The 25302-nt window shown below is 50.3% G+C and overlaps 1 protein-coding gene across 1 annotated transcript in view; it reads left to right on the forward strand.

Moving 5' to 3' along the window:
- Positions 1-8421: 8421 nt before the first annotated feature.
- The window catches only part of ASIC2 (acid sensing ion channel subunit 2), a 1015092-nt gene continuing 998211 nt past the window's right edge, over positions 8422-25302 (forward strand). Inside the window, exon 1 of the mRNA XM_047708911.1 lies at positions 8422-9190. Within this exon, the coding sequence (XP_047564867.1) occupies positions 8636-9190 (555 nt within the window). The 5' untranslated portion in view covers positions 8422-8635. The remainder of the gene's footprint in view (positions 9191-25302) is intronic.

The following is a 25302-nucleotide window of genomic DNA, read 5'->3' on the forward strand; positions in this document are numbered from 1 at the left end:
ACCTGACCCTATCATCATACCACTCTAGCAGATGGTGACGTGGCGTTAATGACCGGAATCCCAGATTCTAACTCATTTTTATCCCATTACCAAGGCATTTATGATTTGGTCAAGGATCGTGTCAAATTGTAGTGGCATAGAAACCTGGTGCAGGAGGCCCAAACAAGGAAACAGCACAGAGAGGTTACCTGGTTTTCCAAAGGCCACCCAGCAAGTTAAATCCATCCCAAGGCTCATGTCAATTGGCAGCTGAACCCCAAGAGTCCTCTCTGTGTGGACCGACTTCTGTAGTTTTCTCCTGGAAGGAAAAAAATAAAACCACTGGAAATAAAATCTCAACGAGCCACACATTGAATGCCCGCCTTTGCTCCCTGCCCCACCCTGGTACACCCTTCGTGACAATTTGCTAAGCAGTTGTATGAGGTGTGTACTTATAAATCAACCAAAAACAGGACCCACTTTGGTTTATAAGTTGATCTCTAACCTTTCTTTAGGGCAATGACAACAAGTCAGGAGAAAAGGTATATCGAGGCCTCTCCAAGTTTGAAATAAGAATGCCATCTGTAGGGGCACTTGGGTGGCTCAGTGGGTTAAAGCCTCTGCCTTCGGCTCAGGTCATGATCTCAGGGTCCTGGGATTGAGCCCCACGTCGGGCTCTCTGCTCAGCGGGGAGCCTGCCTCCCCCCCTCTCTCTGCCTGCCTCTCTGCCTCCTTGTGATCTTTCTCTCTCTGTCAAATAAATAAATAAAATCTTAAAAAAAAAAGAAAAAAAGAATGCCATCTGTATCTGAGAAAACAATGTCTTTTTTTCCTTTTTTTAAATTAGGGAGTGATGGTGACAGTAGCGCATACCTAGCATGGGTTACATAGGAAATAAGCATTCGAGCCCATAGTATATCTGAGCTTCCTGGCCCTCCTACCTGTTACCACCTGCAGGAGGCGGCACTCTGCCCTTTGTGCTCACCCTCCCTGAGTTGCAGGCCCTGGACCGACCTCAGAGTCCCCAGGGCAGGAAGAGGGTCTCCTTTGTTGCATCTCAGAAAAGCAGCATCAGTGTCAGAGAAAGTGAATTCATCCATACTCCCATTTACTCATTCATAAGTGGATACATTTACCAGAGCCAAAATCTCAGCACATTGTTTAAGTGGGGAGTTAAATTGCCTGACTTGCAAATGAATTAATCTGGAAATTTCCTTAATGTTTAGCCATGCACTTAATATTTTGCTTTCACCAAAAAAAAAAAAAAAAAAAAAAAAAAAAAAAAAAAAAAAACAAAAAAAAACCAAAAAACAAAACAAAACAAAAAACCCAAAAAAACAAAAACAAAAAGAAAAACAAACCCCACAATTACACAAAATTAGGGCAGAGCCTGAATGTTTGGGCCAAACGGACCCAATCTAAACCCAGTCTGCACACCCCTGATATGTACCCACCTTGCCAATGGGTAAGGTGCTGAGAATCAGATCAAAGAGGAGAATGTTGAACAAGGGGAATGCCACAAAAACATTTTTAAGGATCCTGGAATATCTGATGTTTGTGTAGAAGCCATACTGTTAATTGTAATTGAGTCTTATCTAATAAAAAGGGTCCTTAAGAGGAGCTGTGTGGAAGAATTTTATTTGCTATCAGGTTGAACTACTATATTTGGCAGGAAACAGGTATATAAGGATTCTTGGAAAGACTGACAAGTACAGATTTCTGATAACTTAGGCTCAATTTACCTTCATGTGGGAGGGGCAGTAATGGACCTTTCTTTTTTCTTTTTTTTAAAAAAGATTTTATTTATTTATTTGACAGACAGAGATCACAAGTAGGCAGAGAGGCAGGCAGAGAGAGAGGAAGAAGCAGGCTCCCCACTGAGCAGAGAGCCTGATGTGGGGCTGGATCCCAGGACCCTGAGATATGACCTGAGCTGAAGGCAGAGGCTTTAACCCACTGAGCCACCCAGGCGCCCCAGTAATGGACCTTTCAGGCGGCTCCGTGGGACTCCCTACTTGGCCCCACAATATGTCATGTGTTGGCCACTGCAGAGCTGTCCCCTTTCTCCTCCCACACATCAGTAACATGGGCCCATGATGTTGATGACATAATGTTAACACATAGACTTGTCTCTGCAGCGGGACACCCTGCAGGTGTTGTCTTGAAGGAGAGAATTTTGGGGGGTGGAGAGCCCACAGAAATTCAAGGCCCAGTCACCAGCGTAAAGTTCTGGGGAGTCATTTGGTCAGATAAGACTTGAGTTGTGTCAGAAGCTGTGGTTGGAAGTGTTGGAGAGGATATGGAGAAAGGGGAACACTCTTACACTGTTGGTGGGAAGGCAAGTTGGTGCAGCCACTTTGGAACACAATGTGGAAATTCCTAAAAAAAAAAAAAAAAAAATAGAGCTACCTTATGACCTTGCAATTGCACTACTGGGTATTTACCCCAAAGATACAGATGTAGTGAAAAGAAGGGCCACCTGTACCCCAATGTTCATAGCAGCAATGTCCAAATCGCCAAACTGTGGAAAGAGCCAAGATGCCCTTCAACAGATGAATGAATACAGAAGACGTGGTCCATATATGCAATGGAATATTACGCAGCCATCAGAAAGGATGACTACCCAACTTTTGCATCATCATGGACGGGACTGGAAGAGATTATGCTGAGTGAAATAAGTCAAGCAGAGAGAGTCAATTATCATATGGTTCACTTACTTGTGGACCATAAGGAATAACATGGAGGACATTGGGAGAAGGAGAGGAGAAGTGAGTTGGGGGAAGTCAGAGGGGGAAACGAACCAAGAGAGACTGTGGACTCTGAGAAACAAGCTGAGGGTTTTGGAGGGGAGGGGAGTGGGGAGGTTGGGTGAAACTGGTGGTGGGTATTAAGGAGGGCACGTTATTGCATGGAGCACTGGATGTGGTGCATAAACAATGAATCTTGGAACACTGAAAAAATAAAATAAAGATGTTTAAAATAAAAAGAAGCTGTGGTTCAGAAGGTATAGGACTATCCAGCCCCTAAGAATACGAAGGAAGGGCTACCTCTTGAGCTAGACAGGTCTGGGATTCCAGAAGGGAGGGGTGGAGCCCTGGGGCAGAGAGCGCAGAAGGAGAAAATACCCCTGCATTGGGGTCCCAGCTCTGGAACAGCACAGAAACCTGACAGGGTCCCCCAGAGCTTCAGCTCCTAGCAGTATGCACAGTTCTCCGCCAGGTGGAGCCTCTAAACCAAGGAACAGCAGGCCATGGTCAGTGCTCCCCTTTCCATCAGAGGATAGGCTGAGAACATGTTCTATCCACTCCCTTCTCCCAACGTTCAAACCCCCATTGTGACCAGAGGGCCATGCCTGCCTGCAGCAGAAGAGCAGCCTGTCCACCAGCCCACGGTTTCTGGAGTGGGGGTGCCGCTGGGCCCTGTAGAGTACACAGATCCTCCAGATGCCACCCTCTTATTTCTTGTAGCCATTCCTGAGGCCTATAGGAAGGGAGTGGGGGAAATTCCTGCTGGTGCATGGACACAGGAAGGACCCACAGCAGCTGGTGGGCTGAGCTCAGGGTGGTTGGCTTGTGATGACTTGTGAGTCCTGGCCACCAGCCTTTGCACTACCAGTGGACTATTCCAAAGGGACGAGCCCTACGGCTTGGGCAGGGGAAGCTGGAGGTAGATGACCATGAATAAGACCTCATGAGGTCAGAAAAGGTGGAACAATGTTTGGGTTCACCTGCAAGCACCTGAGGCAACCCTGACTTCCACCTCCCAGCTCACAGTGCCCAGAAGCCCTGTGACCATCTGGACGGTGCTGCCCTAGCCCAGGTACGAGCTTTAGCAGCTGACCTTTCAGAGATATAGCTGGTTAGATGCATAGGAAGCACGGCCACTGTAACTCCCAGGTGGACTGGCATCTTACCAAGGATACTGGATTGCCCTTGAAATACACTGACTTGGTTAATCCAGTGCCCGCACATTCTGTGTGTTCTGGACAATGCCCCAGACCCTAGCCAGAGGGGTCTAGAGCCAACTACCCGAGTTTCTAGCTGGTGAGAGATGGGGAAATCGCTTCTACTGACTTCCTCCCTCTGCATGAGGATTCTGAATACGCCCGGTTTGTGTGGATACTTGGCCTAACTCAAGCTTTCCCTTATCGCTCCGAAAACCAGGGTGCCACCATCCGAGGATTAGAGAAGCTGAGTACCATGTAGGGATGCCCGTGCCAAATACCCTGTCATCGGGGGTCACATTCCAAAGGTCATGATGTGCAAGACCAGGAACAGGACATAGAAAGCAAGTTCCAACTCTCCTAAAACCTGCAAGCAATAGGCATAATGAAAAGAAAAAACAGAGTGCTAAAGCAGCAGACTGAATTACTAACAAGTAAAACGTCTGCCTGTGGCCAGGAGGCCTGAAGTACTGTCCCAGGCTTCCATATGTTTGAATGATCAACCAATAAGGGCCTGCTCTTCCATATGACAGAATGGGCACCCCTATGGAGACACCCAATGCCATAAGGTATGGAAGTTTCTAGAAATAGCCCCAACTGTTCCTGTGGATCAATGTGCTATGTTGCTGAAAACACCAAGCCTCACAACGCCCGGGAGAGGCATTATCTACTGGAATCTGCAATAAGACATCCCACCAGGATGGGTGAATTGCTTTGCACCCCTCGGTGCACCCGATGCAGAGCTGACCCGTTGAGAACATTCTACCTGGACTGGAACAGGCACCATCAAGAGCGGGGAAAACGTGGGTGTCTGGGTCTGGCCTATCTCCTCACACTCCCCCCTCCCCTGCTGCCTCTCCTGCCAACACGTATGGTACGGACAGCTGGGTGACGTCCCTCCAGCTGCGAACCTCTCTCTCCCCAAGGCCAAGCGCACATGTTCTGTTTTCCACTGCTACAATCATTTGGCCACTGTGTTTGTCCCCTCCACTGGCCTGGAAGACAGCACATGCAGAAACCCTTACTAAATTCACCCAGCAAGCCTTAAATGGGAACTGGCAAAACCTGTCTTTACCGAATGTTGAAATGTCTAATGGAAAAAGCTGTCCTCCAAAATAAGATGGCCTTGGACATTATTACTGCCTCGCGAGGAGGCACCTGTGCCATTATCCCAACAGAATGTTGTGTGCTCATCCCTGGTGAACCCGCTGATGTCTCCTCTTTATTAAAATCACATGAGGACACAAGTGAGTGTCCTGAGGGATGATTCCCCAACCGAGGGGACTTCAGAAATCAGTGATTTGGATCATGGGCTCTTCATGGGAAAAACTGGGGGATAATTGGGGGTTATTTGGGGGATAATTAATTTGTGTTTTCTCTTGCATGTGTCTATCCTGTTGCTCTTCATTGCACCTGGAGAGCTGCACCTGGAGCTTGACACCTCCATGTAGGTGAAACCCTTTACTGAGGGACTAGGTGAGTGGTGGACGAGGGGGCAGGTGAGCTTATAAGAACTGGTCACGAGGGGCGAAATGTTGCAAGGGCTGACGGAGAGGACATGACCGAGGCTTAACCCAGAGCTTGACCCAGGGCAACCAGAGGTTCCTCACCCTGTTCCCTGTCCTTGGAATATACATTCCGCTTGCCTTCCCTGTGCTAGAAGGTGCCCATGGACACAGCTCTAAGGGAGCGAGGTGCTGTTGAGAGTACTGGATGGTATAAGTGACTGAATCCAGTGATGGCTTCTACGTCAACATTCAACCTGCTGGTAAGTGGGTGTGGAGAGCTGAAGGGCTTGCCAAGCCCAAGACAAGCCAGGTTAGTTAAGTTCCTTTGCTTGTAAACCCGCCGCCTACTACTCCAGAGAGCTCTGCCTCTTTCTCGATCTCTCCTCGCCCTTTCTGTCCTGGGGCCAGTCTACAAACCAATACCACCTCTCCCGGCACTGAAGCCCGAGTTATCAAGGGTAAGAAATGTGTCTTATTCCTCTTTGTTTCCCCTAAAAGCAATAGAGGGGCGGGTGCAGTTGGAGTTCAGCACACTTGTTAAAACTGGTGAGCGGCGCCTGGGTGGCTCAGTGCGTTAAGCCTCTGCCTTCAGCTCCGGTCATGATCTCAGGGTCCTGGGATCGAACCCCGCATCGGGCTCTCTGCTCAGTGTGGAGCCTGTTTCCTCCTCTCTCTCTGCCTGTCTCTCTACTTGTGATCTGTCAAATAAATAAAACCTTAAAAAAAAAAAAAAGACTGGTGAGCCGAAATTTGAGATTCATCGGGGAAGCGTTCCCATAAAGGAGGGCCTTGGGCTGGAAAATGAACAGCGGGGATGTGGCCTGGTGGAGAGGAGGAATAGGGCTGCTTTTTGTATGTGGAAGGAGGAAGTAGTACGTGATGAGCGTTTGTGCGTGTGTAATGGGGGAGTGGGGTAGCAATGCTTGTCCCCTTCCTACATTTGGGAAGGAGTATTTGGATCTGCTTTCTGAGCTGTTTTCCAGGCAAGCCTGCCTGAGCTCAAGGCCCAGGTCTAGCACTTATCAGCTGTGTAACCTAGCGAGAATACCTCACTTCTGTGAATCTACTTTCTTATCTGTATAATAGAGGTAAACAACCACAGCACACACCTGTCAAGATGGCTGGGAGGTTTATGTGAGATAAGACAGCCTCACACAGGTCTTGACAGAGGACAGATTCTTATTTTTGGCGCCCCTCTGCCTATCTAGGCAGCCCTACACGCAGGGCTCAGGGACCTCGGAGATGGCCCATGCGGGAGGTGGGCTAGCCTCTGCCATTTGTGCTTCCGTGCGATACTTCTGTGCTCGTAGTTCCCAGGATCAATACACTGCTAATTCAGTGTCACATGTTTACTGCCCCTGAGAGCATTCTGATACTGTTCTGTTTGGATCTGGGTTGGTAAGAGGGCAGATGCGATGGAGAAATATTCTGAAGTAGATGCAAACCAGGAGGGACATTCCTGAGGCTGCTTTCTTCTCAAATGCCTTCCAAGGAGTACTTAAGCTTGGCCTGCCCTGGGGACACCAGGTTGGCTGAACAAGGCACCTTCGTGTGGCTCTGTCCCAGCTTGGCTGTGTGCATTGGGTTGGCCCCTGGAACTTTCCGTTCCTTCCCACCTGATACGATTTAGCGCCACTGATTCTATAGGTTCTGGCCGTTTGATCCTTGACACCGGGCAAAATCACACCCACCTGCTAGCAGGAGCGGACTTCCAGGGGATTTTCAGAGAAAGGAGGTAGGCGGCTGAAACCCCAATCCTCTGCTCCCACCTCTACCTCCAGCTGTGGTTCCATCCGGCAAATCCTGGGGCAACACACACACACACACACACACACACGCACACAACCCAGAGGAAATGCATGCAGCCAGTCCTACCTGGAACCTCAGCTGTCTTTCTTCAGATACAGAACCTTAGGATGGCAGTTCCGGGGAGGAGGGGGTCTACTTGTTGCTCGTTCTCTGGGTCTCCAAGGGGCGCCTGGCCCTTCCATCCGAGGAGGGGTTCCTCCCTCACTCGCTGGAATGTTCCCCTCCCGCTTGGCTGGCCAGCGGCAGACGCACTGTGGTTTTAGATGGCTCCTTACCTTCCCCACGTTGCGCATCTCCCCTCTGGAGACCCCAGGCTGAGTGTGACCTGGGAGCAGAATTCGGGCCAAGGAATGCTGCCTCCACCCCCACACCTGGGCCCTGAGAGTTTATCAAGTGCCTCCCTGCCATACACAGGGAGGGGTGTCACGTCCTCCCTCCCAGGGCCAGTTCTCCACCTTCCGCGAGCCCCCCTCCCCCCAGCTCCCTCCGAAAATGGCCAAAAAGAAACTTTCGCGGGGTCCCCGTCCCCCTTCCCACCTCCCGCCCTGCCCCCTCCCCCCACCCAGCAGCCCCGGGGGAGGGGGGCGGGGGGAGGGGAGGAGGCCGACTCCCTCGGCGCCCTCTGGGTCTCGCCTTACTTCCGGGAGGCAGGGGTTGGTGGGGGGTGGAGAGGCGAGGCCGGTGGAGCCCCCGCGTCCTGCCAGCCTCCGGGTCCGCGCCTCTCCCCGCGGTCGCGCGCTGCCTCCTCTCCGGGCGCTGGCCGCGGCCCGCTGGCATTTGGAATTCCGCCTGCGATAGAGGGGGGCCTGGAGGCGGCGGCGAGGAGGGCTGGCGGCCGGCGGCGAGCAGCGGAATCCGGGGTCCGGGGAGGCGAGCGGAGCGGCGGCGGCGGCCGGGGAGGCTCCGCGCGGCGCCCGCCCGCAGTGCATCAGCGTGGCCGCGCGACATGCCCGGGATGCTCCACGCGGGGCATTATGCACGGGTTAACAGGCTCCGGGCTGCCGAGCGACTTGTTTGAAGCATTTTCTCCCTCGCTCTCGCTTTTAATCTTGTCTCTAGTGGCGTGTGTAGGGGGGAGGACTTTATTTCCATTGGCTAAGCTCTCCCTTCCCACCCACATCTCTTCCACATCACCTTGGTGTCTCCCTAAATAAAACCAGCCCTCCTTATCGCCTGGAAAAAATCAGGAGCTAGAGTTTGAATGGGTTTATATAAACACTCACCCCTGGCGGCGTGCGGCTGGGCTCACGGCATAAACTCAAGGCACCCGGCCTGATGCGTGCCTTGCCGTGTTCTCTCCCTTGAACGTCAAGGTTTGAGCAGAGCCCGAGGACTGGGAACTCTTCCCTGGAATTGGATCAACCTGAAGCCAGTTGCGGAACTGCACAGGGTCCCCATGGACCTCAAGGAGAGCCCCAGCGAGGGCAGCCTGCAGCCCTCCAGCATCCACATCTTCGCCAACACCTCCACCCTCCACGGCATCCGCCACATCTTCGTGTATGGGCCGATGACCATCAGGCGTGTGCTCTGGGCCGTGGCCTTCGTGGGCTCCCTGGGCCTGCTGCTGGTGGAGAGCTCCGAGAGGGTGTCTTACTACCTCTCCTACCAGCACGTCACCAAGGTGGATGAGGTGGTGGCCCAGAGCCTGGTCTTTCCAGCGGTGACCCTCTGCAACCTCAATGGCTTCCGGTTCTCCAGGCTGACCACCAACGACCTGTACCACGCTGGGGAGCTCCTGGCCCTGCTCGACGTCAACCTGCAGATCCCGGACCCGCACTTGGCTGACCCAGCGGTGCTGGAGGCCCTGCGGCAGAAGGCCAACTTCAAACACTACAAACCCAAGCAGTTCAGCATGCTGGAGTTTCTGCACCGCGTGGGCCATGACCTGAAGGATATGATGCTCTACTGTAGGTTCAAGGGGCAGGAGTGCGGCCACCAGGACTTCACCACGGTGAGTACTTGGCTTTCAGCTCACTTTTGTGTTTGGTTCTCTTGAGAAGTGCCATGCTGGGCTGGGCTAGGGTGGGCGGGTTGGGGGTGTTCTCCCTGTGCTTTGGAACAGGAGGGAGAGTGTGGTGCCGGAGTTGAAGGCCAAGAGGGTAGTTGGCCGGAGTTGTTGGGACTGGTCGGAGAAGTCTGCCTGCTGGGATGGGCACGGTTGCCTGGTCAGATGTGGAAGGTGAGCAGGGGGCCTGCGGTGGGGAGATCGGTCCCCCAGATGTGCTGAGTTGGCTTCCCTCCCAACCAGAGGGAGGAGGCTGGAGCTGTCCGCTGTCCAGGGCACTTGGGATCTGAGCTGTGTGATTGGAACAGCTTGTCATTGACGAGGTGGCATTTTCTCTCTCTCTCTTTCTCTGCTCGGAAGTGGCATCAGGCACTGCATCCTGTGGGCTGGGCTGGAGCTGAAGCTGCCAGAGAAGGGGGTGTGGGGCCCCAGACAGCCTGGGTGGTTCCAGTGGCTTTGGGAGCTTGCTGGAGCAGCTCATGCTGCACAGGGGTAGAAGTCTCGGGGCTTCCTTTTCTTATGTGGATTCCGAGCTCCGTGTGGGGAGAGGAGAGGCCGGGGGACCCCGGGTCTCCTGGTCTGCTGGCAGGTTAGAAGCAAAGAGATGTCCAGGGTGCTTGGGCCCGAGAGGAGCGTGTAAGTGGAGGCCCGTGTGTAGGAGAATGGTCAGTGTGGTGTCCGTGAGGCTGAGGCGGTTCAGGCTGGCTCGTCTGGGAGCTTTGGCTTGAAACTCAAAGGCTTGGTTTGCTGTCTGTGCAATCGCTTAACGGCGTGCTTGCGAGAGGAGTGGTGTGGGGAGGGGGCGAGCAGCTGTGGGATTGGAAAGCCTGGAGGAGGAGTGTGGAGCTGAGTAAAGACGAAAGGCAGAGGGGGATGTGGCTCACGTTCAGGATGGGGCTACCTAGAGGGGCAGAGAACGGAGGGAGGAGAGCTGTCGCTGCTGGAGTCTTCTGCCCAATTAGTGGGCTGCCAGTCATAACGCGAGATAAGGGGTCAGACTGCAGCTGCATACCCCTCCTTGCTTCCAGTCGAGTCTGGGGCATCGGGGGCCGTGGGACCCTCCGGAAACCCAGGGTGGCTGCTTTTCCCAGAGCTGCCTTAGGGAGAACCCGGAGCTTTGGAGTCTCAGAGCCTGGAGCTAAATGGCCATGGTAGATTCTGGATGGCAGGTGCAGCAGTTGCAAAAGAACTGGACTCTGTCCTCCGCACTTGTGTGGGCCCTCTGCCTAAGGGAGACCCATGCTCCCTTGCCGAGAGTGCATCTACTCCCCACCTGCTCTCTGGCCCACTGCGTACCGGCCTCTTGCTCTGAGTTTCTGTTAATGCCACAAACAGGCTCTGCCTGCAACCTCTGTGATTCCAGGTGGCTGTCTGTGATTCTGGAAAAGCCCAGAGTGCCAGGGATGAAGGGGCATTGCCCCTTGCGTCCCATAGAGCTCTGGTTCATCTGGGGGTGCTGTTTTTACCCTCTGTTTTTAAACACCGAGGGAGAACACAACAAAATCCTTGGTAACCTCTTTATACTAAAGAGGAAGAGGGTCTGGGCTGGGGGAAGGGACCAGCCATCCTGGAAGTCCTTCTAAATGGAGCAAACAGGACCCTGAAACATGTCATGCATACATGATGTCTCAGGTGGCTTGAGAAGGGGACAATGATGCATTCCTGGAGGCTGAGACCATCCCTGTCTTCCACCCGTGCTTTCTAGTGCCGTGGTAACACTCGGCTTCACCACTGCATCTGCCCGCTCGAACATGCTCTCAGCTGTTCCTCTGTCTGCCTAAACACACATGGAATACATAGAGGGAAACTGCAGCCGGTAGCAGACCCTGGGCCAAGTTCCCAAGCATCCCCATAACTGCGTGTCCAACTAGTGGTTTCATCTCCATTCATGATCGAGTTCCAGTTCCAAGGCAGGGTTCTTAGACCCACGGCTGCTGTTTTGCACTTAGCGCATCGTTTAAATCATTGGAGTCCCAAGAGGCCAGAGATCAGGCCTTCCAGCCTCACCTGGGCCTTTGACCTCTCTAGGCTGTCTCTCAAATAGTGAAGTTGCTTGTGGATATGGTTTATTACATAGTGACCGGCGTGTCACTCTCAGCCGTCCTCACCAAATCCAGGACGGATCTGGCCATGTGTTCCCCCTTGGACTGACCCTCAATGTCTGACCTCCCCCAGCACTGAAAAGGGGGTGAGCCTCAGGGCTGGATCCCCAAGCTATTGGGGAAGTGTCAAAAGGAAATCTGGAGGGGGTCCCTGGTGGATGGCTGATCTTTCTCCCCTTTTGACAATGGGACGCCAGGCCGAGCCTCTATGAGAGGGGACATGGCACCAGGTTTATCCCAAGACCTTGCCGTGAGGGGTAATCCTTCCCATTCCCCCTTCGTACACCTGTCCCTTTTGGCCTGGAGTATAGTATGCTGATTCCAAGGCTTTGGCATCCGCAAGAGGGCGGAGGACCTTGCAGGTGGTTATGGGAGAAGTCTAGTTCAGGGGCGGTCTCGCTCATTCATTCTCTCTGCTCCTCTTCCCTCTCCATTTGGCTTATTTGTGAGGCCCTGCCTGGGTTTGTCCTAGGCTGGGTGGCTTCTTGCTTAACGTGCTGTGGCTGACGTATTAGAGAAGTATGGGGGAGGGGAGGTCCCAGGTGGATCGCTTTTTCTGTTTTTCTTTCTCCATAAAGCATACCTAGGGCTATCTCCAGGGCTAAGGCTTTTGCATAAGCTTTCTTATTCCAAGTTCTTAGCTGGTGTGCAATGAAGTGCGTAATACCCTTTAATTAGTGAATGAGCCATGGTTCTAGCAGAGAGAAAGGCTGTTTGTGGAGGTTAAAAGTCCCAGGAAGCCAGGTGTGGAATGCTGACTGCCATGTAAACAGGTCTGTCCCAATCTGATGCGGGTACATCCTTAGCCCTCACGTGGGACCGTCTGAATGCAGATAGGCACCTGTTTGCCCTTCGGGGGAAGCCTGGTGGGAGGTCTGGATGGGATGTCTCTGGACGTGACGTTGGATGATCTAAGGTTATGATCAGGAGCCACTTCTTGGCTTGAATGGGTTTGAATCCTAGCTCCATCATTTTCTAGCTTATTCCCTAGGCTTCGACTTGGTCATGTAACATCTGTTAATATGTGATTTTCTAACTCACAGGGTTATTGGGAGGAGGAACCATGGGAGACACTATAAGTGAATATCTTTTTGTACTTTGTGACAGCTGTGCCGGTGGAAGGCCAGGGTGGGGGGCCTTCTCCTTGCTAGGAGGAGGGTTATTATTGTCCATGGTTCCTGCCCTATTTGCAGCCCACCGTAGGAGTCAGGTCATGAGTCCTGCTGTGAGGATTAACCAGGGGGCTGGAGGGGGCTGCTGCTTTCTCTGTTTGGAGCCCAGGGTTAAAGCCCAGCCTTGTGGTGGTGGGATTTCTTAGAGTGGAGGTCCCAGCTGGGTTCAATAGCTAACTATTGCTGACAGGTGGCAACTCCATTGTGTGTGACTAACACGTGATCATGTCACGTTGCTTCTCTGCTCCTCACACGGCTTCATTTGTCTCCAAGTTCAGGAATGCAAGTGACACTTCAGTTGGCACTTTTAACTCGATTTCTGTAGTTGTGTGTGTGTGTGCTTTAAACTTGAGATTTCTGGGTCTCCTGGGGGGTTCAATCGGTTGAGCATCTGCCTTCGGCTCAGGTCATGATCCCAGGGTCCTGGGATCGAGCCCCACATTGGGCTCCCTGCTCAGCGGGGTGTCTGCTTCTCCCTCTGCCTCTCCCCCTGGCTTGTGCTCTCTCTCTCTCTCTCTCTCTCTCTCAAATAAATAAAATCTTAAAAAACAAAAAACAAAAAATTTGAGATTTCTTAGGAAAGGCATTTCTTACTGAAAGAGTGGTCTCTCCACAGTGAGATCTTGTTAGAGGCACAGCTGGAGCTTAGACAACTGTATCACATAGCGTCACAAAGATGTGGAGGTGAGGGTTTCGGAGGCTCACATGCTTGGAATTCTTGCCCAAGGCTGGCAGGTCCATGGCTAAGCTCTCTGTATTTATTACACAAGGAGCAGGTGCATGAAGACTGGGGGCTTTGGGGAGAGCTGCATTGGAATTCCCCCGGTATCCCCATTTGAGCTGTGATCTTAGGCACCTTTCTTAGCCTCAGTTTCCCCATTTTAAGAATCGAAACAGTTATACCTGTCCCTCAGGTTGTACCCTGCCAGGGCGGCAGAATATGCCCAGAGCCCGGGTGTGGCCGAGGAGGCCTGGTGCATCCGGGGCGGGCCCCTTGCTCTGCTGGGCAGCCCACGGGAGTGTTACTGAGCCTGTGCTAGATGCTGGCTCTCTTGACTCCAGGCCAGTGTTCTTCCCACTCTTCCGTACTGTGACTAACCACTAGCTCTACAGCACTGTGCTGTAGAGCTTTGCTCACGGGGTTCTTCGTTCTCTGCAATGCTTAGATTCCCACTTTTCCCTGGGCTTTGGTTCCTGTGGAGTTCTGCGGCCTAAATCCTCTCCTTCCCCACCGCCCAGCCTTCCCCTGTTGCATCTCTTTGCTACTGACCTACTCCCGGGGGGCTCGTGCTGCTCCGGCCCCTGCGAGGAGCTCCGTGACCTCCGTATGAGGTGTACAGCTTTTGTTACAGTGGGTCCTGTCACTGCACGCACGGGCGTCCCTCTGTCCACCCAAGTGCACCTGCTCTGCAGCAGTTCCAACGTCCCATCAGGGCCTTGCCATCTGAGAGCTCACCGTTCCTTTCCCATCCCCTCTAGATGGAGGGCTGTTGACAGCAGGCATCTCGGCTTCTAGGATGTGCTCTCTGCACAGTGGGTGCCGAATATGGCCTCGCCGGTGGCCAGTTGTCAATTACAAGTTGCTTTCTGTTTCCTGAACTGACCCAGAATCCTGTTTGTGGGCTCTTTGAGCTTACTTTTGGCTTCCCCCCCACTCTCCACCTCCAGGCTTATTTCTTTAAATCTGACATGTCCTTTAAAATCCAGCTCTAGTATCTCTATAGCCTTTTCCAGGAAACCATTGCCAAGCCCTCACCTCCATGGCCGTAATCTGAATGAATTTCTTCCTCCTCTGTCTTTGAAAGAGAATTTTGGCTCCCTCCTCCGTCAGAGCACTCACCGTGCCTTTCCTAGCCTTAGACTCATAAAGTGTTTACGCTAGAAGAGCCCTCAGAGATGATTTGATTTAATACCTGAATTCTTTAACCACGGATAATTCTTATACATTGCCTATTTCTGTCCCTCTTCCCTGTAAGACATGTTGTCTTTCCTGACCTTATATTCTCAGGGCTTAGAAGTGCTTAGCACATGGTAAGCTCTCAGACTGTGTCTTCCAAGTGCGTCAAGTGGGCTTGAAGCTACTGGAAGGTGAGAGGACACTCTGGCTGATATAAAGGGAGATAACAATTTTTCAGCCTCCTTCTCCAGTGTAGGTATCTGGGATCCCACCTGCACCGTGATGACACGTCTCATTATTGTCATTATTTTAATAATATGCTTTCAGATGACAGAAGCAATCCAAGCTCATGGCTGAACACTTGGGCAGTGTGGGGAAAGAATAGAGAAGAAAGAAAAAAATTGCCTATTGTAGCATCGCAGATGCAATTATAGGCATTATTTGGGGCTTGGGAGTATCTCCATTGGGTCACACAATGTATGCAAGTTTGTGTGTCCGCGTGCCTGGGACCACACCTTTTGTGCATCAAGTGTCCTGTCTGGCATGTGGCACATGCCCAATCAGCGTCAGCTTGCTTTCTTCTTCTTGGGAACCTGGGGTCATGTTCAGGGCGTTAGAGATTCCCTCCAAGGTCCACTTAGAGTCAAAGCATAATCCAAAGCTAGGTCTGATCAATACCCCTCTTGTGGGCTTTGTTTTGTCCTTTCTGCCAAAGCACTGGGGATAATTTGTAAGAGCCAGTGGTAAGCACCCCTCTTAATTTAGCCTCCTTGGATTTTAGGGTCATAACTGAGTACCCGTTACCCTCCTCTGATGCACTTGACAGTCCAGCTGTGCGTTGACCAGAAGCCACCTCGGTCCCCCTGTTTGTTGTCTGTTTGCAAGGATGAACCACAGATGTGTTCATGGATACCAAATGAGCTCTCCTGACCCCACTTCTGGATGAGGTCCAACCTTATGACTATGCAGAGCCATGAGGACCATGGGCTGTGAAGACCATGAGATTCTGTACAGACCATTCCTGTCTGCCTCAGTATACGGGTGTAGACCGCAGCTCTCTCCATCCCCTGTGACATCTCTGGGCTCTAGGACAAGTGGTCTACATTGCACTTTTAATCCTTAAGGGGCTTGGAAGTTTTGTAAACATTTTGCCATGTTGTCAGAAAGGCAGCCACTGCTAGGCTGAGCGAGCGAGCAGTGTTTCTTGGTGCCACTTCTGGTTTGTAGGACATTAGTCGTGTCTCCCTGGAAGCACTGAATTCTCTGACATGTTGGATGGATAGGGTGGTGACTGGGAGCTGACTGTTAAAATGACCCACATCATCTACGTGCAGAGAAAAGCTAACACTACACACAGGCCACAGAGTCAGGGCCTTGTTGCACGTGGGGTGAGTGTATATATCTGTGCCTCTGTCCCGGGAGTCCTTAGCCTCCAGAATAGCTGATGGAAAAAGGCCACCTGAGGGCTTTTTGAATTGGTAACGGGACCCTTTCCCCTTCTGTGGTGGTTCCCTCTTCCTTCCTACAGAAAGTCCTTCCCTTAATGAAGAGAGGAGTTTTAGAAATTTTTCTCTAAAGCGAATCCTAGTTTGCTACTGATTTCTATAGCAAGGGCTGAAATGGGATCCCATTAAAAAAATCCCCCAAAGGCCGAATATGGCAATTTCTAGCCCTAAATTTGCAGTTCATATTTCAAAGTACCAAGGATCCCATTCTCTCCATCAGACCAAAAATATATCACCTAGGTCAGGAGATATCTGAAAGTATGCTGTGTGTTTTCTCTTTTTGGTCTGACGGTTTCTGTCTGATGGAAATGTGTTGAAATAGCAAAACGTTCTGCTGAGCCATTTGACCCACAATCTATTATAACCTGGAACTAATGGTCTGCATCATCATCGCTGCAAGTGAAATTTCATATATCCCATGTCTCCCGTGTAGTGGACTTAAAACTAGTCCATACAGATGGGCCTTAGTGGTTACTGGGTAGCAGATGCCCCCAGAAATACATGGTCATTATTTGATAAATCTGAAGCTTGGGATAGAAGCTTGTTTATCAGATTAGGCTTTATTTGGGGACCGCAGTCCCCAGAGTGTCAGCTTTTGGATGCTAAAGCATCTTTCTATCTCCCAGGGCTTATTTTCTCATGACTCAGGTATGCTCTGTATTGATTACCTCAGTGATCATGGAAATTTATACTCCAGAATGCAAGCCCGAGACACGGGAGAAATGTATCCGACTGGATTTATTGACTTCTGTTGGTTGAGTTGTACAACATGGGGCAAGGTAATTAGCCTCTGGGGGCCTCAGTTTCCTCATCTGTAAAATGAGGGGGTTGAACTGCGTGATTCCAAAGGATTTGCCCTCCTGTAGAACTCTACTGCAATAAAGTATAACCAACATTTACTTTTCTGATCCCACATCTGTTCCCTAAAACTATAACTTTTAACTTCTATTTGGGGGAGGGAACTAATGTTCTTTTGTAACCAGATCTACTTACCCATTTATTTGTTCTATTTAGAGAGATCTGTGCAGTGGGAGCAGAGACATTCTGATATGCCGAGTGGCTGTAGTGGGGTACAGGGAGGTGTAGCACCCTGCTTTCAAAATCCTATTCGTGAGCCACTACGTGTATTGGACTGACTGGATGTTTCCATCACTAGCCTCGTGCTTGTGAGTGGGGATGCACATATAAATTAGCGAGGACATCTTTGGAAGATGCTGCCCAGACCCCCTCTAGGGGTGCAGGGTGCTAGGGGTGCAGTTCCTGACCGTGCATATCTGTACCAATGGCACCGCCACTCCTGGAAATAGCTGGGAAGTTATTCACCTCCCACCGCCTGGGGCTGGCCAGTGGCCAGCGGCTCACTGACCCAGGGGTCTGCATTGCCAGCCATCTTGCCTCGAGATGGAACAAACTTCCAGAGCGCTTTACACTCCACAGTTTCCTGTGGGATCAGGCCGAGCAAGAATTCTCCTGTGCTTTCAACATCTTGGCTTACCTTTTCTCTCTTACCCATATCCTACAAGCCTCACTCCCTGAGGTCTTTACCTCGATAAACCACCTGGATGAGAAACCCCATCTCAGGCCTTGTTAGGGAATACAGCCTGTATGGTGATGAGTTTTAGCTTTTCCATCTGTTTGGTAACCTGGAGAACCACCTAGGCATATAGATCTGTGTCTGGCTTAGAAAGAAGGAAATAGCTGTTTCAAAAGTCTTGGAAACCCTGTACTTTCTAGATCTGTGTCCTCAACGGGGGGGCCTATAACAATTTCCAGGAGTGGTTTTCCTTTTTTTTTTTTTTTTTTTAATCAAATGAGCATCTGAGTGTCTTTCTAATTAGGATTCACACCTCTGGGCGCAGCCGATTTGTTCCTCTTTGGAGCTTCTCGTCCAAGGAAACCCTTCCTGAAGTTGCCCATAACCTCTGAGCTGAGCTATCCCTATTCACCCAGCTGCTGCCTACCCCAAGCCACTCATATTCTAGCTCACACCTTCAGCAACATCTGAATTCTCCTCTTTTCTGCTCTGAAAACTTCCCTTTCAGCGCCCCTCCCCCAGCCAGCCTTCAATGCCATTTCTTCCTGGATGTGCATCAGTCTCACTTTGAACCACAAGGTAGAGACTTTCATGTCGGCCGTGGTTTGGGCCCGTCTCTAAAGCAGGAGGTGGGGAGCAGTGTTTGGCTGATCAGGGGTGATGGTCTTCATAGGTCACCGAAACCATGAGTGATGAGTGTTGGAAAACATGGAGACTTGTTAGACTGCAAAGGAAAGTGGGTGACCCAAGGCAGGGCCGTTGCCTTCTTCAAACCCTTGCAAGGCAGTTGGGGAGGAGGAGTGAAGCTTTCTCTGTGCAAAGCTGGAGGGCAGAGCTAGCCCCAGTGCGGGAGAGGGGAAGAAGTTCAGAGAGGTGGCTACTGGCTGATTGGAAGTAACTCTCCTGGGAGTTTCGAGGACCCCATGCCCCTTCAACAGCTCCGGGCCAGGCCACGCAATTGCTTATTACCAGCGCTGTAGGGGTAGATCAATGTCAGGTGAAGAGTTGGATTTACTAGCCTCTAAAGTTTTTTCCAATGCTGAGAATTCTCGATTTATTTCCTTCCTGAACAGATAGATACTTGAAGTCAGAGGTGAGGGTCCTTGGCATTTGACATTGGAAAGAATTGATCATAGATGCAAGCCAGCTTGTCCAGCCTGCAGATCCACCCCATTTCCCAACCCTGGGTAGGGCGGAAGCCGAGTGTTTCAGAAGCCAGGACGAGAAGGGCGCTGTGGGCCCATCCCTGCACACAAGAGAGCAGGTGTTCAGTTCAGGCAGGAAGTGTGTGGGTGCCTGTAGCCAGGCTTGGGGTGGCTGTTCGAAGACCTGGCCTCCCGAATCGAGTATGCATGCCTGCCTTGAAGTTCCCAGAGGAATTTGTCATAAGTTCTGGGCTCTAGATCCAGTCCTAGAGAGCAAATTCTGGATGTGGTTTAGTCTGGCCTGGTTCTGGGGACTGGGATGTATATGGGTTATACCAATGACCAGAGGTGACTCTGGGGTAGGTGGGGGTAGAGATAGACTGAGCTACAGGGAAGGAGGCTAATCTGGCCCAGAGAATGTCCTGTTCTGGAACATCAGGGGATACTGGCAAGGGCTGGAAAGATGAAGGGGCTTTGGCACCTGAGATAATTACATAGGAGATGAACTTTGTGGTGTGATCATGGGATTTAGGGCCCCATAGGTGTATGTTCCAGGTTTGTGGGACCGTGATTTTTTTGGTTAATAAGAAACCTATATTTGGTCTTCGTTCCTGGCTCCTGGTACAAGAGCTTTAAAAACCCTTGGAATTTCCTGAGGAATTGGAGCGAGAGGAGCATCTTTGGTTATTTCTAATAAGGGCCTTTCAGCCATACCTGATTTTCTGCTGATGAAGTGATTGCTTTACGATGAAGGCTGGTTGCCAGAGGAACCAACCATCTGACCAGACAGAGGGCTGGGGATTGAGTCAGTCATTAACGACCAATGACTTAATCCAGGGTGCCTGTGTTATGAATCGCCACAGAAACCTCTACATGAAGGGACCCGGAGTGCTTCTGGGTTGGTGAACACGTGGAGGTAGGTAGGAGGGTAGGCATGGATGCTCTGTGCCCCTCCCCCATATCTTCGACACAACCTGAATTATCCTATAAATAAAAGAGTACCAATAAATACACTTTTCCTGAGTTCTCTATGTCCCTCTAGCAAATTGTTGAACGTGAGAAGGGGGTTGTGGGAATCTCTGATGTACAGCTAGCAGGTCAGAAGCATGGGTGGCCTGGATTCCTCAGTGGCACCTGATGTGGGGGTGCATTCTTGTGGGACCGAGCCCATAGCCTGTGGGGTCTGCACGTGTTCTGGGTAGTTAGCATCAGAATCACTTGGCATGAGGAGAACAGCCCACACATTTGGTGTCAGAAGTGAAGGGTTCTGGGAGTCAAAAACAGCTCAGTAGAAACCTTGGGAAAATTATTTATCCTCTCCAGGCCTCAGTTTCGCCATCTGTTAAATAATAATAACCCTGGCACTTGCCTCCTAGGATTGTTGGCAGCCATGGAAGGAAATGCTAGAAGTGAAACTTCTAGCAATGGGCCAGATGTAGAGGGACAACTGTTTTGTCGCTACTGTTATTTTTGTTAGGGCTAACATGAGCCAGTGATAAAACCCAGTGAGGGAGATTCCAAGAGCAGAAAGATTTTTGGGGAAGTCCATACTGCCATCAGCAAGTCTCAGGACTATGGGGAATGAGGGTGCCGTGAAGCCCTGCGCTCAGCTCTTGCTTGGGAGGACGAGCCACTGGAGACCCTAAGACTTGTGTCCCAAGTGGAATTCCTCCTGTTTGGTCATCCCTGTGTAGTTGACGAAACCTGTAAATTACTAACATTTTCGGAGCCCAGAATATATCCCAGGCGCTGTTCTGGGTCAAGCATCTCATTTGGTCTTCACGATTGCCTTGGGAATGATGGAATATGGGTAACCCTTTTTCCCATGAAAAAAATGGGGCTCAGGAAAGTTAAATGACAGGGCTAATGTCACTTAGCTAGGAATTGGTGGAACTGGGATTTGAACCAGGAACTCTGGTTCCAGATCCGGGATGCTTTTGTTACAAAATGCTTATTTGAGCCTCCAGATAACTCATAGTGGAAAAGGTAATGATGTATTTGTTTCCCAGTTGAATACAAATGAGGCTCAGAGAGATCTGGTGACTGGCACAAGGTCACTCAGCAAGATGGTGGCCCTCTTGGGGATTAGAGTCCTGCCTTTTGATTTCCTGGGGCTGTCTTCTGTAAGGACCTCAAACTTATTTGTATAGGACTGAGCTGGGTGAAAGGCCTTTCGTCGGCAAGTCTTCAGCTCCAAAGAATTGGGGTTTAGGCCTAAGCTCCCTCAATTTACCTGTGTCCTCTCCTGGGTACCAGGAACCTGGCAGCTGCCAGACCTGCAGCCAAGCAGGAAGACTGCCCAGCCTTAGTTCAGCAGGCAAGGCAGAGGGGCCAAGCAAGCCCACAGCACCCTCTTCAGGAGGGTTGAGATGCTGCAGAAAAAGTCCCTTCTTGCCAGGGTGACACTTGGGATCTCTCCAAGTTGCCAAATGTGGAGCTCAGGGCTCTGTGCATTTGATTCTGCCTAGCCTGCCCTTTTTGCCTCTGCCTCCACATTTTATTTATTTACTTATTTATTTTTTTAAAAGATTTTATTTATTTATTTGACAGACAGAGATCACAAGTAGGCAGAGAGACAGGCAGAGACAGAGGAGGACAGGAAGCAGGCTCCCTGCTGAGCAGAGAGCCCGATGCGGGGGCTCAATCCCAGGACCCTGAGATCATGACCTGAGCCGAAGGCAGAGGCTCCCACCCAGGTGCCTTACTTATTTATTTAAAAAAAATTTTTAATTTGAGAGAGAGTGAGCTAAGGAGAGAGAGAATGAGTGGGGGGAGGAGGGGTAGAGAGAGAGGGAAAAGGAGACTCCCTGCTGAGAAGGGACTCCCCCTTCCCCCCCCCCCCCCCCCCCCCCGCGGGCCTCAATGCCAGGACCCTGGGATCATGACCTGAGCCGAAGGCAGTCGCTTGACTGACTGAGCCACCCTGGTGCTCCTGTGTCCACATTTTAAGTCAGACTCTGGGTGGCAGAAAGGATGACCTTGGGAGAAGCAGATGTGTTTAAGGAAGCAGGTGGCTAGAACTTGGTAGAGAGAATTCCTACTTCTGCCTCTGAACCGGTGACTTGCATCTGAAGGTCCAGTCCAGGTGAATGGGCAGGTGAAATAAGAGTGCAGTGGTTAGGAGCTGGGTTCCAGAGCGAGACTGTCCTTCAAATTCTACAATCAGATGTTAGTTCGGTAAGTAAGTACTCAGTTTGGTGTGAGGAGAACTGAAGAATTTGTGATGCATGTCACCATAGACCTCAACCTCTCTGAGTTTCTGTTCCCCCCCTTTCTTTCCTGCCATTTCCACCCACACGGCAAACTTTTGACTTCTCCTCCAGGACTCTAGTCTTCCATTTCCTCCTTTCTGTGGTGTAAACTGAGGCTTTCCGGTGGGAATCTCTAGAGCGCCATCTTGTGTTTTCTCTTCCCCCGTGGAGGTGGCAGTCGGGACCTCTCTCCAGAGCGGGAGTGGTTGCGATGGGGCTCTCACATGTCCCCCAGGATGATGTAGGGATTCCAGGTTCCCGCCTTCTCCCTGGGGTCCTGAGAGGGGCTTGTCCCTCTGTTCATGGAGCACGAGGAAGCAGTGATGAGAGAACAGCATCCCCATGAACTGGGAGTAACCATGTCTTCTAAAGTTTGGGCCAAGGCTGCTTCTGCCTTCCTGGAATGATTTCTTAGCAGAACACCTTCTGTCCCCTGGGCCTGTTAGCTATTTCAGGGACATTTTAAGTGGCTATTAACAAATGTTGAATTATGGCTGCAGACCTCTGGGAGCTCAAGTGACATTCACATGAATCATAAGTGAGCTCTGTACAGTCGAGGCTGCCACAATGGACTGGGATTAAACAAACAGGAGCCATTGTTCTCTCCAAAGCAATGAGGCAAGAACATGGCTCCTTGGAGCCTGGGATCACAGGCAGTGTGCCCCTTAGGAGCTGTCCAGGACACAAGGCTCATTGCTGCAGGGCGGACAGATGCTCTGTGGTTTGCAGAGAGGCGTACTTGAGCCCAATATCTGGAGGTATTTACCGACCATGGGCATGTCCCAGGATAGGCCAGCCAGTCTCTGGGGCTATGAGCTTCCCAGAACATTGATTCAACAAATATCTTCTGAGTGCTTCCTATATTCTGGGCTAAGCTCTAGAGAAATGGAAATTAGTAAGGCCCAACCAGGAATTCAAGATGATCGGTCTAGTGGGGAAGCTGAGCGGTAAAGAGATTCCTTGAGCCTGAACAGCCAGAGTTTGCAGAGTCCAGAGGCAATACTGGGGAGGCTCCACAAATCTTCCAAAAACAGATGATATGTATATATATATATTTTTTTTAAATTTCAAACATGTTGCAAGACAAGTTCAAAGAACTCCTATGTGTCCTTTCCCCCATGTCCCACCGATGTCCTCTCTGGCTAGAGGACCTCGCGTAGGGGTAACTTAGCTGTCAAATCCCCCCGTTGTCAAAGCCCCCAGTTGTCCAATGCCCCAAGCCTCCTTTTCTTGGGCACTGTTTCTTGGTTTCTCCCTGACTTTCATGACCTTGACATTTTTTAAGATTCAAGGGCTACCATCTTGCAGAAGGATTTTCTTTTTGGGTTTCCCTCTTGATTAGCCCTAGATAACAGATTTTTGGCTGAATTTCTCAGAATTGATTCAGGATTCTTCTCACTTCCTCCCGTTCAGAGGCACATGATGCCTATTTGTCCCAATACTTACCATGTTAATTTTGATTAACCTGATGTCTTCCAGGGAGACCCTTTGAGACCGTGTAAAGCCCCATTTCTCAACCCTCTCTCACCCTCTGGCTCTATCATCATTGATTTTTCTTGCCTGAGTTGTTATAGTGACGCTCCCCAAATGGTGATTTTCTAATTCCATCATTTCATCCACATCTATTAGTTGACTAATAGACTAATAGAGAGGTGAGCTCTCTTCTCCCTTTTTATTCATTCATTTATTTAAATCAATGTAGTTTCAGATCTCTATTGTCTTCAATGGGTTATAATCTTTAATCAAAATCTCTATTTTACTCAATGGGTTCATATCATCATTTCAAAACTCCAATTTTCCCATTTTGGGGAACCTCTTCAAGCTGACTTTTGTGTTCTTTTGACCTTTCCCTGCAACTTTTGAGCTCTTTAGCAGTTTCTGGCCCAGCTGGATGTTCCAGGTTCATCTTTTTCTTTTCCTTAGTCCTGTAATTGGTCATCTCTTCAGTGAACTCTGGTTCCTTTTAGTGGGAAATGCTGTTTAGAACGAAGATCCAGGTTCTAGACTTGCCTCAGTGAGGGCTCCACTGCTCCTGGGCTCAGTGGACAGAACTTGGATATTTACATAATACATTTGCATCTACAGGGAAAACCATAATCTCACACGAGTACTTCCTACACCCAACGAAGGGCTTGAACTCCCCACCCTGAGATCAAGAGTCACATGCTTCCCCGACTGAGCCAGCCAGGCCCCCCTCACACCAATACTTCCAATTCTGATCTGCTTCCACAAGGTTCATTCTAGATCTTTCCTCTTTCAAGATTAGCGTTTCCTTTTTCCAGCCGTAGGAAACCAGCCTCCCATTACCTTATCTACTTGTTTTGTTCCATTCTATTGAACAGAGACCATCTCCCTCTCCCTAGGGCTTCTGCTCTGCTCGGATGCCCCCTCACCTGGGCCCTGTCCTCAGGAGCTACCTTCTGGCTAGACTCTAGTGCCTTCCTTGTGTGTGCTCCGGCTGGCTGTTCACCAGCTGCCTCCCATTCTTACTCAAATCTCCGCACTTGTCCCCCAAACATTTTTACAGCTTTTTAACTTTAAACATTCAGCATGCACTCAAGAAACAATCAAGATTCGTGTGGTGCATTCGGTTCTCCTGTCTCTTTAATCAAAGAGCTCTCCTCCAACGTAGCGCACACACAGTTTTTAAAAATAGCTTTATTGGGATACAATTCTTCTATTATACGGTTTACCCATAGAAAGTGTTAAATTCAGCGGGTTTAGTGCGTTCAGTGTTGTGAATTTCAGAACATATTCATTACTCCAAAAAGAAACTCAGTCCCCATTAGCGGTTGCCGCTTGCTCCCATCTTCCTTCCTCCGCCCCCTCCCCACACTAGCCTCAAGTGACTACTAACCTGTGGTCTGTCTCCACAGATTTGCCTATTCTGGAAACTTCCTACAAATGCAATCATACGCTACAGTATGTGGTCTTTTGTGAAAGAGCTTTTATGTAGCATAATGTTTTCAAGTTGTATCCACTTTGTAGCATGTGTCAGAACTCCGTTCCTTTTTATTCCTAAACGATGGTCCATGGGCTGAATGGGCCTCTTTTGATTTATCTTCATCAGTTGATGGACATTTGAGTCATTTCCATTTTTGGTGATTATGAATAATGCCATGATTCACACTTTTAGTAGTGACTTCTGGAAGAGAACAGACGATGGTCTTATACAATCTGATTATTGCCTTGTGATTTCGTTTAACCTGCTCCTTCTTTCCCTGCATTTCTTGTAAACGGGGAGTCACGCATCAGGACCTGATGAGATTGAGGGTAATGACTTTGGCAAGAAAACGCCACCAGAGATAAAGCTGTAGACCTCTTTCGGTATCATAGCAGGAAGAGTGTATTGTGTGGTTGTCCCACTCTTAGAGATGCTAGTTCTGATCACATAATTAAGGCGGTACCTGCTAGGTCCTCTGTTGCGTTCTCTCCCATAATCAGATGGTCCT

This window comes from Lutra lutra, chromosome 16, assembly GCF_902655055.1.
Source record: "Lutra lutra chromosome 16, mLutLut1.2, whole genome shotgun sequence".
Taxonomy (NCBI): Eukaryota; Metazoa; Chordata; class Mammalia; order Carnivora; family Mustelidae; genus Lutra; species Lutra lutra.